This window comes from Lotus japonicus, chromosome 5 (genome assembly GCF_012489685.1).
Source record: "Lotus japonicus ecotype B-129 chromosome 5, LjGifu_v1.2".
NCBI classification, from domain to species: Eukaryota; Viridiplantae; Streptophyta; class Magnoliopsida; order Fabales; family Fabaceae; genus Lotus; species Lotus japonicus.
The window spans coordinates 62,064,090-62,078,966 of NC_080045.1; the positions used below are offsets into that span (position 1 = coordinate 62,064,090).

The following is a 14,877-nucleotide window of genomic DNA, read 5'->3' on the forward strand; positions in this document are numbered from 1 at the left end:
AAAGAAATAAGCTCCATCTTAATTTTGCTTAGTATTCTTTTTTTGGAAACAATTTTGCTTAGTATTCACGCTAAATTTTTTAACTGCTCCTCCCACCGTGCATCGTGTTTTGAAGATGGTTGTTGAATCTCATTTTGATTGATTTTGTCACCAAAAGCATTAGTGCTTTGAAAATGGTTGTCGGATTCCGATTTGATTGATTTTGTCATCCTTTGGATTTGTTTTGGACTGTTTTGTTAGGCGTTAATGCTTGCGGGGTTTGCTTTGGAGGTGTTTTGAGTTTTTATGTTTCGTTCGGTTTATATTGACTTACTTTATTGTATTGGTTACTATACTCATATGGAGATATATTTCTCAACATATCTATCAATATATTTTGATTTAAAAAAAATCACAAAAAACCTCAATCTTCACCTAACAAAAAAAAAAACTCAGTCCTCTGCTTCATGCATTCATCTATGACTATCATAGAGCATCACAGAACCTCCTGGAGTTCATTTCCATTCAAATTACCCATTTATTCAACCAAGTCTAATTAAACTAACAACAATTAATTTCATTTTTCATCTTCTTTGTCATTCTACCTGGATTCACTAGGACTTTTCACTGCAGCAGAACCAGAACCTCCAAACCTAATGCCATTCCTCCTGATCCCTTTGCTACTCCCTTCACTATCACTCCAGCAAAACCCTTTCACCGATCTCCCATTGAAGCTTGCCGAACGCTGCAACATCTCACCATGATTCCTCATAATACACTTCTTCACATCCTCTGGCACCCTCAGAGTATACCTCTCCAAACACGACCCTTCTTCCACCAGCGAATGACCCGTCGAATTCGACCTCAGAAGCTTCTTCGATTTCAACGCCTTTTTCAGACCCCCTTTACCTTCCTCATCACAAACCTCACACCTCGGAGATTCTCGTACGCTGTCCTCCTTATCAACCCAGATCGCGAAATCAGGGGTACCATGGCAGCTGCAGTTGAGATTGGCGCGGCAGACAGGGCAGGTGGAGTGGGCGGAAAGCCAGGCGTCGATGCAGGAAGGGTGGAAGACATGGTTGCATTGAGGGAGGAGACGGAGGGTGTCGTCGGAGTTGAAATCGGAGATGCAGACGGCGCATTGAAGCGGCTCTGGATGTTTGAGATGGCTGGTGACGGAGGAGTAGACGAAGGTGGGGAATGTTTGGAGGATATCAGGGCGAACACCACCGCCCGGTGGACAGTACGGCCACTGTCCGTTGCGTTGTGACTGGACGCAGCGGTGGAGGAGCATTGAGAAGGCGGCGACCACGAGGAAAGTTATAATTATGGCTCCGATGATGACACAGATGGAAGTTACGTCCCATACGGTGGTACGTGACGCTGCTGGTTGCATTGGCGACTGTGCCGCCGCCGCCACAGCACCATGGTGAGTTAAGAGGAGGAGGAGGAGGAGGAGGTTCAGCTTCTTCAAGTGCAGTGTGGAACCTACCTCCATTTTTGTGATTGGAATGAGAATTGAGAAGGGAATGAATGAATGAAGAATTGAGAGAGTTGTTGTTATATAAGAGAGTGGAGAAGTTCAGTAGAATTTTTTTACACTGGTTAAAGCTGTTAAACCTTTTCAATTTTCACCTCTTCTTTCTTTCAAAAAAAAAAAAAAAAAAAAAATTCACCTCTTCTTGGAAATGTGAGATGTATATTTTATTTTATGGTATATACATAACATTTTTTGGATGCATATACTTTTTATGTTGATTTTTACATTGCGAAAATAATTATACTTTTTATGTTGATTTTAACATTGGGAAAATAATTATGTTGTCTTTTTTATATAGGTATTTACATGTCAATAATGATGAAGGTGAGCTGGAAAATTGAATTACTATAGGAAGGATGTAGAAGGAACTTTATGTTTATTCTTTAATTAATTTTACGTGTATAAGAGTCCTGATTTATGTTGTTCTCTCAAAATTTTGGGAATTGCCGAATTAGGTATAGTATGGGAAAAATATTTAATTTTGGGTCCCAAAGTTCGTGTGAGTGAAATGTCAACATACTCCTCTGTAGAGGCTCGCCTTGTCCTTGAGTTATTAAGAGGTTTTTCTTTGTGTTTTATTGTTGAAATAATAAGCTAAAAAAAAGCATTATGATTAGCTAATTAATTTGGGATTGCATTAATATGATGAGAGGGTTACAGAAGGACAGATGTTGCATAGCCTTCTTGGCTTAAATTCGGGTTTGGGAGTTCAAAACTCTGAAGGTGCGATGATATTTTCAAATTTAAAGAAAAGAGACATATTACAAATAAATTGTAAATTGTCTCTTGCGAATCCAGTCATGAATTCAACCATATCCAAACTGTAATGCTGACGTATTCTTCGAAAGATTTTATAGAGGATCACGCTCAGGAAGCTTTCTCAGTCCCGAAAACTATGCACACCTCACCATGTGCAATGCTGACTTCAATAATAATGTTTGTCGGCACAGTCTCCACCTGGCACCCCATTATCACTTTCACCTGCTCCATTAACTGATATTGTCAAGTGATCTGAGAATGCTCATCGTTTTTGTGAAAACATGAATGCGGGCACTAATGGATGGGTCTGAAGCTTCCTCAGTCCCGAAAACTATGCACACCTCACCATGTGCAATGCTGACTTCAATAATAATTTTTGTCGGCACAGCCTCCACCTGACACTCCATTATGGCTTTCACCTGCTCCATTAACTGATATTATCAAGTGATCTGAGAATGCTCATCGTTTTCGTGAAAACATGAATGCGGTCACTAATGGATGGGTCTAAAGCTTCCTCAGTCCCAAAAACTATGCACGCCTCACCACGTGCAATGCTGACTTCAATAATAGTTTTTGTTGGCACAGCCTCCACCTGGCACTCCATTATCACTTTCACCTGCTCCATTAACTGGTATTATCTGGTGATCTGAGAATGCTCATCGTTTTTGTGAAAACATGAATGTGGGCACTAATGGATGAGTCTGATTGTAATATATGAAAAAATTAAAACTAAATTCACCCAATTAGAAATATGAAGATTCAAAATTTCAATTAAGTGTGTTCCGGTATAGAACTACTCAGCGGGCTAATCAAAGTATATGGCGAACACAAGGTAAACAAGACAAGTGAAAATGCGTGAAAAATGATAGCCTAGGAAAGTATCCTTCGGCCCCACGGTGAGCGCCAATGTTCCGGTATGGAACTACTCAGCGGGCTAATCAAAGTATATGGCGAACACAAGGTAAACAAGACAAGTGAAAATGCGTGAAAAATGATAGCATCTCCACCGCTGGGGTGGTTCCTGCTATTTATAACTTGGGTTTTGGCCCGAACGAACCATGGGTTGCCCGGCCCATTTAATGTACAAACGGTCAGCCTAAATGTCTTATGCATTGGTACGCCCATATCAGACCAAAGTGTATTATATATTTGTATTGAATTTGAAGTAGCTACATTGTCACTTGCATATTTTAAATTTATTGCATATCTTTTTTTATGTTTTTTTATATATAGTTTATTTTTTTAAAAAAAAAATTGATGACATGTTTAAAGTTCATGTGGAAACTCACAAGGAGTTGAAAAACAAGGATGAGGTAAAAATTCATTCTATTGTATTGGATGAGGGTTGGGGACGGGGATAGAAGAGAGCTGCAAGACGAAAAGCAAGGAGGCACTCCCTACGCCTACTCCACGCAAATGCCATAAGAACAACAAACTTATATGGATGCCTACATGTCAAAATATTTAAATGATAAGAGACATGTTACACAATTAATTTAAAATTGTCTCATGCGAATCCAATTATGCATCTGGACATGTCAAATATGTAACGCGTGGCGCATTCTTCGGAAGGTTTCATAGAGGATCACGCCCAAGAAGCTTCCTAAGCGTGTGCGTCGGCGTCACACGCACCGCCTGCATTAATTTGTGTTGATGTAGCCTCCACCTGACACTCTCTATTGTCACACGCACCGCCAGCATTAACTCATTATTATGTGATATGAGAATGCTCATCATTTTCATAGGACAATTTTTTGTTGGGTACCAAATGTTTATAAAAAATAATCCATATGAAAAAAGAGATATACACAAAAAAAAAAAAAAAAAAAAAAATCAATACGAGAAACATGGTGAGATGATATTGTACCTATTTGGTACAGCGGTCGTACACTCTAATTAGCGTTTGCAACTGCCTTCAGGTAAATCAAGGTACATCTCTCTCTGTCTCTCTGTCTCTGTCTTCTTTCACATCCTTTTTCAATTTTCATTTCCTGAAGCTGTTTGTGTCCCGAGAAAATGCAGTGCCTGGGGGATACTTCGACGCTTTCAACTTTACTGTCAAATTGATCTAAGGTTTTACTTTTATCGCTACGGATCTTGATTTCTATACCTCCTCTGCATTTCATGGAGAATTGCGCGCATGCATGTGTTTCCGCCCCACACATGCATTTATCTATAACTCCTTTGCATTTCAAGAGGACTCAATTGAAATGTTGCAAATTGATCGGTGGTTAATATTCTCAGAATGTAATGTTACATATGATATTTGGTTATGAAACTCTCTAGTATTATGTTTCGTGGTTGGATTTATTGTTCTGTGTTGATGAAAATGACATTGTTTGATATTCTTAAATTCTGATGTTCGATCCAGATAGCTCTTTCTCCATGGTATAATTTTGTCCCCGCCATTATTTTTGTCAGCCTGGAATATGATGTCTATTGCCTTCCTACGGTGGAATCTGTCAATTTTGTATTTAGAAGAATTTGTTACAAATCAAAGTTTTGGATTTTCTTTTCATGGTTACAACATATTATTCATTGATGCTAATATGGAGTTTCAGCTTCTAATGGATTAGGCCTCAGGGACGATCAGTATAGTAGAGTTTTAAGGTCATATAAAAGTGTTCTAATCATGACTGGGAAATCGAAATGGATAGAATGAAATGCTATTTGATAATAGGTCTCTGCAGTCTGCAGATGTCCCATGGTTTTTTCATCAAGCTCCAAAGAGATTTGCTACTATGGTTTCCTTGTATTCATACTTTTTTTAACCGGCAGTGCACCAATTTCTATCCCTTTCCTCATTTATGATGTATTTGATCTACACTGAATGGTTTGTTGTCTTCATATGCATTGCACAGCCTTCTTTTATTTAAGCAGTTATCAATGTTAGTATGTGCAAAAAAAGTTCTCGAATTGTTAGTTGATAAGGCTGGTTTTAATTTATTGGAAGGCTTGGTTTACTTGTGTATCTCTGATACTGCATCATCAAGTTCTGACTTCTGAGTTCACGTACATATTCGTAATTGCTTTGGCATTCTTTAACTTGTTTGGTTGTTGCTCCTTCATTGATTTGGCTTTCACTTTCTTTTCATTCTTGCATTTCATAATTTGTGCTTTTGAAGCTTAAGGACTTACCATGTCAACTTGTTATGCTTTTCCCAGTTGATCAAGCCATTCGGGGATAGCTTTATATGCTTTTGGTGTTCGAAGAGCTCCTCCATCAGCCAAATTATGTAATACTAGCAATCTGATTTATCAGTTTGCAGTTTTATTATTTGGGAAAAGAAAGTTATTTAAATTTTACACAAGATTAAATGCTCTATATTTATGTGTAATGAGATAAACTGAGAAATCTTTGTAAGAATCATTTGTTTTCACATTGCAGGGGAAATGTAAAATGGGATGAAGCCAATCTTGGAGAAATAGAGGCAAATAAACCCGTGAGGCAAAAAATTACTGAGCCCAAGACTCCTTATCATCCTATGATTGATGATTACAGTATGTAAAAGATCAGTTGAGCTGCTTATTTCCCTGTAAACTTTCTTGCACGTATCAGAATAAGCAAGTGAATATGGCGATCTGTAGAAATAATATTAGCATAGAAAATCATATATTTGGTACCTTGAACTTTAATATTGCCCTTACTCTTCTTGTAGTGGGTCTTCAATTCTAAACTCTAGTTTATCGTCCACTTGGATTTGGTTCTAACTTCTAAATGTAAAAACTGCTTTAACGGTTTAATGCAACTCAGTTAATGGAGTTTGATGAAGACCCTTGGTTGTAGTTTTATTCTCCAGCCTGCGTTTTAGCTCAAGATTGAAAATCACTTTTTGTGCAGCTACTTTAATCTGAATAACTTGATCTTTCAGGTCCCCGATCCCCTGAATCAGAAAGTTCTGATGAATTTATAGATGATAAAAACCACTCAGCAAATTCTGAAGGGACTGCTAACACGGCCTCTAGTAGCAGTAACGGAGCTAGGCAATCTGATGGCTGGACAACTTCTGAGGATGAGGAAGAAGAAATCGAACCAGAAGATGAAGGTAATACTATATCTTCATTTAGTGCTTTTAACAAATATCATTAGCTTTTAAGTTTACTGCTCTTGTGATTTGCAACCATTACTGTTTTATCTTCTTGTGCATCTTTGACGAGAACTCAGGCTCTGATGATCGATATCTGATTCAAATTATTTAAATCTTTGCATAATTCAATATGCTATTAACTTAATTAATATATGTTAATTGCAACATGGAAGGATAAGGCGGAGAAATCAAACTGTTCAATTTTGAAGTGTATTTAATCTGAGAACCGTGTATAAAATAAGGGACTTTAAGAGTTTCGACACACATGGTGAAAATAAATGGATATGGTTGAGTGTCTTTTGCTTGTTTTATGCACTTATGGTATCATCAACAAGTATTGCTGATATCCAATTTCATTGCATTGCTGAACCAAGAATTATATTTAGACATCTTAGTGATCAACGAATTTAAGTTTATCGCGTTAAGAGTTAAGACAGCTCAAGAAATGCTTGAGTAGTACACATAGTTTAGTAAATATTGAACAAGTTGATTCTGTCTTTGAATAAGTTAGGACAGCGCACATGCATTTTGAGCCTCGGTGATAACTCTTTCTGGGCATTTGATCTCGTTCTGCATTCTGGACTCTGGAGTGATCATGTGTCCGGAGTAATATTTTTATTGTTAGATTAATACGTTTTTTAATCTGTAACAGATAGAAGTTTGAGGTTTAAAGAGCACCGAAGGGCCCATTATGATGAATTCCTGAAAGTCAAAGAGCTGAGACAGAAGGCTTATCTAGAAGATGATGGAAGTGACGAGGATAACAATACCGAGCTTACTGAAGGGGAGAAGAAATCTGACTCATCTTCTCCACCAAGTACTAGCTAGGGTCGATGATTCTTGCACACTGATAAATAAACCTACTCTCTGGTTTCATTCATTAGTCTTATGACAAGTGCTATTGATTACGAAGAATCAGTGTCTTGGACCAAAAAAAAAACTGTAATCAGTGTCATTACATTTATAGCATGTTTGAATTGGTGGTGACATAAAATTCAAAGCACAGTAACTCCATAAGCTGCTGCTTTGATTTGTAGCTTCTCAAGTCATTATGGAGCTTAGTGTAATCTGCCTAGTGAGAATGTTATGTTTGTCAAGCAATGAAACACTAGTGACAAGATTATTGAAGTGATAGTTTGGTAGTTGTAGCACTGCATCAATGGCTTTAAAGTAATTCAAGCTGGATACTTCAAGCTTGTATGGATGAAATTATATGAATTTTGCTTTGCTTGTTGACATCCCACCTACCTTTGAGAGTTATCACCAATCTCACCCATTTTCTTTGCAGGAGTAATAGCACAAGCTTTGTGATGCAAATGGCATCCTTTTGGAGTAAAATATCACATTATCATAAAGCATTTTATTATTTATACTTCCTTTCATTCCCTTTTTAAAGTTGCCTGGGATGATTCAAGTTATTTAAAAAAAGTGATAAACTAAAGTAAGAAAAGGATTTTTATTTTATTTTATTTTTTCGCGAGAATGGTACGGCCAAAAGAAAACACTTTCGGTAGGACCCAGTGTCATGCTGAGATATTGTTAAGGAGGGTTGCTCGGAGATTTTACTACGCAGGAGATTCGAACAATTGACTTATGATCATTAGATTTGGCACCCCAACCATTAGAAATGTCACCCCACTTACGGAAACTCAGTTTCCGAAATATTTCGGAAATAAGGTTTCCGAAGCACTTTTTTACTCAAAAGTGTGGTGTTAGATGTATTTTGAACTAAAAATCACGAATTAATTTCGGAATCTAAGATTCCGAAATAATTCGGAACTTGAAAATCCGAAAATTATGGGTGTGAAATCTAATGGTTGGGGTGGCAAATCTAGCTCTCTTGACTTATGAGGAGGTCTACCAAGTAGGGCGCTAGTAGCATCCTGACATCTCCTTGAGGAGGGTTGTCTACCCGCCAGACGCAGTGAAATTTGAGAATTCGGACACTCAACTTATGAGGATGTGAGAGTTAAACCGGTAACTTGTGTGATCGATTTTAAAATTTTTGTGGCCATTAAACTTGGATAGAATTGAACAAAAAGAAATACACATAAAAGAGTCACAAGTCAGTGAAGGGTGAAGAGTGAAGAAGAGTTAGGAGGTGATGGCTAGTGATTCCAATACCCAAGAAGGGGTGGCTTCAATGGCCACACAAATCTGCACCCAAATAGCCACCATATTTTCAAAGCCCACCCACCCATACCCATCCCCACTGGACCTTTTAGTCACCGAGCTCACCACCGTCGCCTCCCAAAACAACCGCGTTTTCCTCTACGGCGTGGGCCGCGAAGGCCTCATGCTAAAAGCCTTCTGCATGCGCCTAGCCCACTTGGGCCTCTCGGCCCACCTCGTCTTCGACATGACAACTCCACCCATCGCCGCCGGCGACCTCCTCATCGCCTCCGCCGGTCCCGGCGGATTCGCCACCGTCGACGCCATATGCGCGACGGCCCGCTCCCACGGCGGAAGGGTGCTGCTCCTGACGGCTCAGCCGGAGACGGGGTCGTGTGTGAAGCACGCGAGCGCGGTGGCTTACGTGGCGGCGCAGACCATGGCGGATGATGCGGACGTGAAATCTCGGCCGTTGCTTCCGATGGGGAGTGTGTATGAAGGGGCGTTGTTTGTGTTGTTTGAGATGGTTGTTTACAAGTTGGGTGGGGCCTTAGGTGAGAGCCCTGAAGCCGTTCGATCACGCCATACTAATCTTGAATGAGAAATTATAGGAGCCGTTGGATCTTGCTATGTGTTATATATGTAGTATCGACATCATTTTATACATTATGCCATGTACGCAAAAATAAAACTTGTCTTAATCATTTGTATGGTAATATGACTGTGTTATTAAACTGTTTCCCACTTTTGGTCTTTTGGTTGGTTCCAACGAAATGGAAAACACTCTCTTAGCCTCTTAGGCCGAAAGCATATATTTTCATTTACCTTAGTTTTTTTTGGTTTTGGTTTTTTGCTACGTTAAAAATAAATTATTTAGTTCAATTAAAAATAAATATAACCAAAAAGTGTCTTGGATCAATACTTTCTTAGGTAACTACGTGTCTTGTCTTACTTTTTTTCAAGTATAACAAAAATAAATTAGCATTACGTAACTGTTGGCCCAATATTTTGGCCCAAGAAAGAAAAACGCATTCAGCCCAAAATACTCAGAGTAGTCGAATTCTGACTAGAAGGAAGGAAAAGGAAAATGCACTAAGTTAATGGGGCAGCCAAATTCGACAACAACAATTACTACTAAACACAGGCACATGTAACACGTGCCACATTGACCAAGTCAAATTCTCCCCACGATGGTCGAAAACGTGGCCAAGAAACGGTTGAGGCGGTTGAGAAACACGACCCTCACCACTACGCATGAAACTTCCGGAACAAGCATCAGATCGTGGGGAATCAGACCCACTAACCCGACCAACAAGGAAGAAAACCGCCAGGGACACGCGAGACATGGAGCTCTATAAATAGGAAAATCTGATTCAGAAAAGGGGTTCCCAACTCAAACTCTGAAAAATTCACCAGAAAGCTTTAATGTCCGCATCAATGAGACTTCGAGAGCAGAACGTGATGATGGAGGAGTATGTTGCAGAACCAACGCTTTAATTTCCTTGCATTTCAGTTCGTTAATTCCCAGTTTTTATGTGTAGCTTGTTTTGTCGAAATTTGCTTTCATGTTATTTTGGTTTGCTTGACTATTGTGTAATCGACTCATATTCAATAAAATCCAGTTTCGTTTAAAGTTGTTTATTGTTGTCGAAAATACATCCGTCCACACACAACACTTTGGCAAAGCGTTTTCTCAAAAGGACCCTGAAATCTAAACTTCCTTTAGTCGAACTAAGAGGATATTTGTTTACCAAAAATCAGTGTAAACAAATTGGCACGCCCGGTGGGACCATTTTTGTGAAAATTAAGTTTTACAGAAGCGTTTTGTGTGTTTTGTTTGCTGCATGCTATTTGGTATTTGCTACTTGCCTTGATTGTGATTTATATGCGCCTGAGAAGTGGTAAGATTATAAGTATGGCAAGCAATCGAGGAAGAACCTCCCCTCAATCTTCCCCCCCTCAAGGATCTAACGTGGGTAATCAGAGTAGTTCCGGGGGAAGTAGTGGTAATAATAATGAAGAAGTGTCTACTGGAATGGGGTATGGCACCAGTATGCCAACCCAGAATGTGGCAATTTCTGCAGTTGCAGAAATGCCTGTATCTACATCAGTACAGGCACAAATCGTTCCAACGATTACGAGGGACATGCCTTATGGTATGCCTGCATCTATGATGCAAGACATACAAGGCACGTGTTCGACGTTCCCTGAAAATGTTCCCCCATTCAGCATACCCCCTTTTGGGGCAAATGGAACAATGTTAAACTTGGGAAGTCGAGTTAGTCCCCCTATTCCTGGATCTAGTTCACAAATTTATTTATCTACAGGTATGAATAATGGTTCACTTCAAGCCATTAGGCAGCAAGTAGATGATAGTAACCATGAAATGGTTAACATGCTATCTCGACAGATAGGTGAGCTAATCAACCCTGTGCTCCAAAATAATAATGCCAATAATCAGCATTTGGCACGACAGATGGATCGTTTGGCAACAGCCCTGGGGGCACCAGTCGAAGTCCAACCGGCACCAGGGATTAACCAAATCCCATTGCCTAACCATGTCCCTGCCCCGGCGTGCTATCAGGCGCCGCAACACCAAGAGATGAGGGCAAACCCTTTGTACGAGGCAGTGCAGCCACCATTGCAAAATGTGTATATGGTAAACAGGGAAGAACACGTTGATGGTGTGCTAGAAAGAATTCGACACCAGAACGCTGGGGGGCAACAAAATGTTGCTGCTGTGGTGGAGCAATTGTTGAACCAACATGGTTTCAACGTGGGTTTCGCGAATAGACCCCATTTTGTGTCAGCCTTTACAGAGGAGGTTCTCGAATCAGAACTTCCTCGAGGCTGGAAGGTCCCCAAATTCACTAAGTTCTCAGGGGATTCAGGAGAGTCCACAGTAGAACACATAGCCAGGTACCAAATCGAAGCAGGAGACTTAGCCATCAATGAGAATTTGAAAATGAAGTACTTCCCGAGTTCTCTAACCAAAAATGCATTTACCTGGTTCACCACCCTCGCTCCTAGGTTAGTCCGTACATGGGCCCAGTTGGAAAGAATTTTCCATGAACAGTTCTTTAGGGGAGAGTGCAAAGTAAGTTTGAAAGACCTGGCTAGTGTCAAAAGAAAGCCAGCAGAGTCTATTGATGATTACCTAAACAGGTTTAGGATGCTTAAATCTCGATGCTTCACCCATGTTCCTGAACACGAGCTAGTTGTCTTAGCCGCTGGTGGTCTAGAGTATTCTATTAGAAAGAAGATCGACACTCAGTATATTCGAGATATGTCTTTACTCGCAGATAGAGTGAGGCACATCGAAATGCTAAAGGCCGAAAAGTCAGAGGAAAGGGCCAAGACCACTAAGTGGCCAAAGAAGGAGAAGGTAGCGTACATAGATGCGGATTCAGTAGGTCAGAATCCATGTGTCTATCGAGAAGTCCCTGCGGACGTCGATTTGAATGACGTCAATCTGGCTGAACTTCAGCCAGGGGGTCCTTATGTGTGTAAAGCATTGAAACCACGAGAAAACAAGCTTGGGGAGGAAAATCCCAAGAACACGATTCCTGCTGTAAAAACTTATACTTTTGATGTGGCCAAATGTGATGCAATCTATGATATACTTGTGTCTGATGGTTTGCTTGTGGTCCCCAAAGACCAAAAACTTCCTTCTCCTGAACAAAGGAAAGGGAAGAAATATTGCAAATATCATAACTTTTTTGGTCATTGGACCTCACAATGTGTTCGTTTCAGGGACCTCGTGCAGGGGGCATTGGACTCAGGAAGGCTCAAGTATGACGAAAAAGCCAAAAGTCAAATGAAGATTGACTCCGACCCACTGCAGGTAGCTGAAGCCAACTACGTGGAACCTTTCTACATTGGCATGGTTGACATTTCCGAGAAGCTGAATCTGGGCCTGACACTCGAGGAGGCAAAGGAGGAAAACACGGCTGTCGAAGAACCAGACGTCGTGAAAGAAGTGAACTTGGAAGAGGCTTACCCCAAGGCTGGAGAAACCCTTGTCGAGTTTCTATCCCGCAGCAAAGACGGCGAGAGGGAGGTTATGTTGTGCCCTCGATGCAGCGCTGTTTTCGACAAATCCGCAGCCAAGGCCTATCAAGATTCAGAAATGAAAAGGCATTATCAGAAGAAGGCTCCTGTATCCAGGAGACTGAAGTACCCTCACGAGGAGTGGGTCGAAAGAGACCAGGAACTCGATGGCCATAAAGGCCAAAAAACAAGCAGTAAAGACAAAACCTACCTCCCCAATGCTGGATTGCCAAGAAACCAATGGTTCAGGCCAACGCCTCCAAGGCCAAAACCATACCCTAAGTGGCAGAAAATCGACTTAGGCCAGGGATCCTCTTACATCAACAATTCCCGTGTGTCACGAAGCTACTCCTATGGCTCTGAGAACTACTATGCCCCTGAACAGATGACCAGGACTCAGTTCAGGCGTTTTTTGAGGAAAAGGAAAGCTGAGAGGGAAAGAGGTGGCAAGTTCCGTTCACTATGGGACATAAAGCCAGAAGATAACTCTCGCAATGAACCTAATGTGGCGTCGATTATCAACCAGCTGGATCACGCCATCAAACAGGGAGCAACCATACCATCAAATCCAGCTAAGGAAAAAGGGAAGAATGTCGTCGAGGATGAGGATGAAGACATGCTCGAAGATTTCGACGACAGTGAGGGAGAAGAGCTCAACATCATCTGCATCGTGTCCATCCTACCTGCAGAATTCGATAGAATCTCAGAGGTCACTGAAAGTGAGGAAGACTACTATGTCGACGACGAACCAGATGACAATCCTTTGTGTTATTATGTGATGCAGAGAGGATCCGTCGAAGATGAAAGAGCTATCTTCCAAAGGCCAACCGAGCAAATGAAGAGCCATTTGAAACCGTTATTTGTTTGGGCCAGAGTCGAGGAGAAGGGTGTTAACAAAGTCCTTGTCGACGGGGGAGCTGCAATTAACCTCATGCCCGGATTTATGCTCAAGAAGTTAGGAAAAACTGAAGCGGATCTAATCTCACATGACATGGTACTTTCCGATTATGAAGGAAAGACAGGTTCTTCCCTAGGGGCAATCATGTTGAACATAACCGTAGGAACAGTAGCCCGTTCCACATTGTTCATTGTAGTCCCTTCGAAGGCCAATTACAATTTGCTGCTAGGAAGAGAATGGATTCATGGCGTGGGGGCAGTGCCTTCAACCTTACACCAACGTATATCCATTTGGAAGGCTGATGGAGTTGTCGAAAATGTACAAGCAGATCAAAGCTACTATTTAGCAGAAACAAGCTACGTTGGTAAGAAGAATTTCGAGAAGAGTTTAGCCACAATTGCTCCTTTAGACACAGTGGCTAGCCAGTACTTCAACCCCTACTCAGAGTACTCAGTAACGTTGGACCCCATCCGGGGCCTAAACCTCAATGAAGCATGTAAACCTGATGCCATGAGTGGATGGCACAGTGATGAAGAGAAAAATGCCACTGATGGGTGGCAAGCCAATGATAAAGATGATTAATTCGAGCATGGCTCGAATTTCGGCTTACGCAGCCGAAAACAAAATAAGAACGGCCTTGGAGGCCGAGAGGATGGCCAAAGAAATGGCTATCGACGAAGCTAATGTCTCAATCCTGCCTGTCGAATTGACACCTCAGGAGGAGACAACAACAAACAAGGATGATACGTGCATAGAAGTAAACAAGCAGAGTGCCGAGGGATGCGGATTCGAGGACCTTTGCAATCTGAGGCTAGATTGCATCTATGATGACGGCCCATTAGGCTTCGAGAAGCCAGTGGTCGAATTGTCCAAGAAAATGGAAGCGCAAGACCCTTTAGAAGAAGTAGACCTGGGTGATGGCTTAGAAAAGAGGCCAACGTATATTAGTGCTCTCATTGACCCGGAGCTAAAAGACAGGATGGTGAAATTACTCAAGGAATTCAAAGACTGTTTCGCTTGGGATTACGATGAAATGCCCGGCCTCAGTCGAGAAGTGGTGGAATTGAAGTTACCCATCAAAGAAAACAAGAAACCAGTCAAGCAACTGCCCAGGAGGTTCCATCCAGATGTGTTGGTGAAAATCAAGGAAGAAATCGAAAGACTCCTCAGGTGTAAATTTATCAGAACAGCTCGATATGTGGACTGGTTAGCCAACGTGGTTCCAGTAATCAAGAAGAATGGGAAGATGAGAGTTTGCATAGATTTCCGAGATCTTAACGCTGCCACTCCAAAAGACGAGTATCACATGCCTATTGCTGAGATGATGGTGGATTCAGCTGCAGGTCACGAATACTTAAGCTTGTTAGATGGTTACTCAGGCTACAACCAAATCTTCATAGCAGAAGAGGACGTGTCGAAAACAGCTTTTCGATGTCCTGGTGCCTTAG

At 41.1% G+C, this 14,877-nt stretch overlaps 3 protein-coding genes across 6 annotated transcripts; 2 read left to right on the forward strand and 1 right to left on the reverse strand.

Annotated features, from left to right (window-relative positions):
• Positions 1-359: 359 nt before the first annotated feature.
• LOC130718585 (E3 ubiquitin-protein ligase ATL6-like) lies at positions 360-1,495 on the reverse strand. Its single transcript, XM_057569193.1, has one exon. The coding sequence runs from the start codon at positions 1,478-1,480 to the stop codon at positions 581-583; it is 900 nt and encodes a 299-aa protein (XP_057425176.1). The 5' UTR covers positions 1,481-1,495; the 3' UTR covers positions 360-580.
• A 2,511-nt stretch (positions 1,496-4,006) lies between these two features.
• LOC130721354 (protein phosphatase inhibitor 2-like) lies at positions 4,007-7,497 on the forward strand. 4 transcript variants are annotated; one of them, XM_057572133.1, is made up of 6 exons: positions 4,010-4,210; positions 4,304-4,354; positions 5,447-5,517; positions 5,670-5,782; positions 6,154-6,327; positions 7,022-7,497. In XM_057572133.1, coding segments are annotated over exons 3-6 (465 nt in total). In that variant the 5' UTR covers positions 4,010-4,210; positions 4,304-4,354; positions 5,447-5,515; the 3' UTR covers positions 7,198-7,497. The 4 variants fall into 4 exon arrangements, with proteins under 4 accessions (XP_057428119.1, XP_057428116.1, XP_057428117.1 ...); XM_057572136.1 differs by lacking the exon at positions 4,304-4,354 and having other exon boundaries at positions 4,007-4,210; XM_057572134.1 differs by lacking the exon at positions 4,010-4,210 and having other exon boundaries at positions 4,217-4,354.
• A 931-nt stretch (positions 7,498-8,428) lies between these two features.
• Positions 8,429-9,234, forward strand: LOC130718075 (uncharacterized). Its single transcript, XM_057568533.1, has one exon. The coding sequence runs from the start codon at positions 8,474-8,476 to the stop codon at positions 9,080-9,082; it is 609 nt and encodes a 202-aa protein (XP_057424516.1). The 5' UTR covers positions 8,429-8,473; the 3' UTR covers positions 9,083-9,234.
• Positions 9,235-14,877: the final 5,643 nt, after the last annotated feature.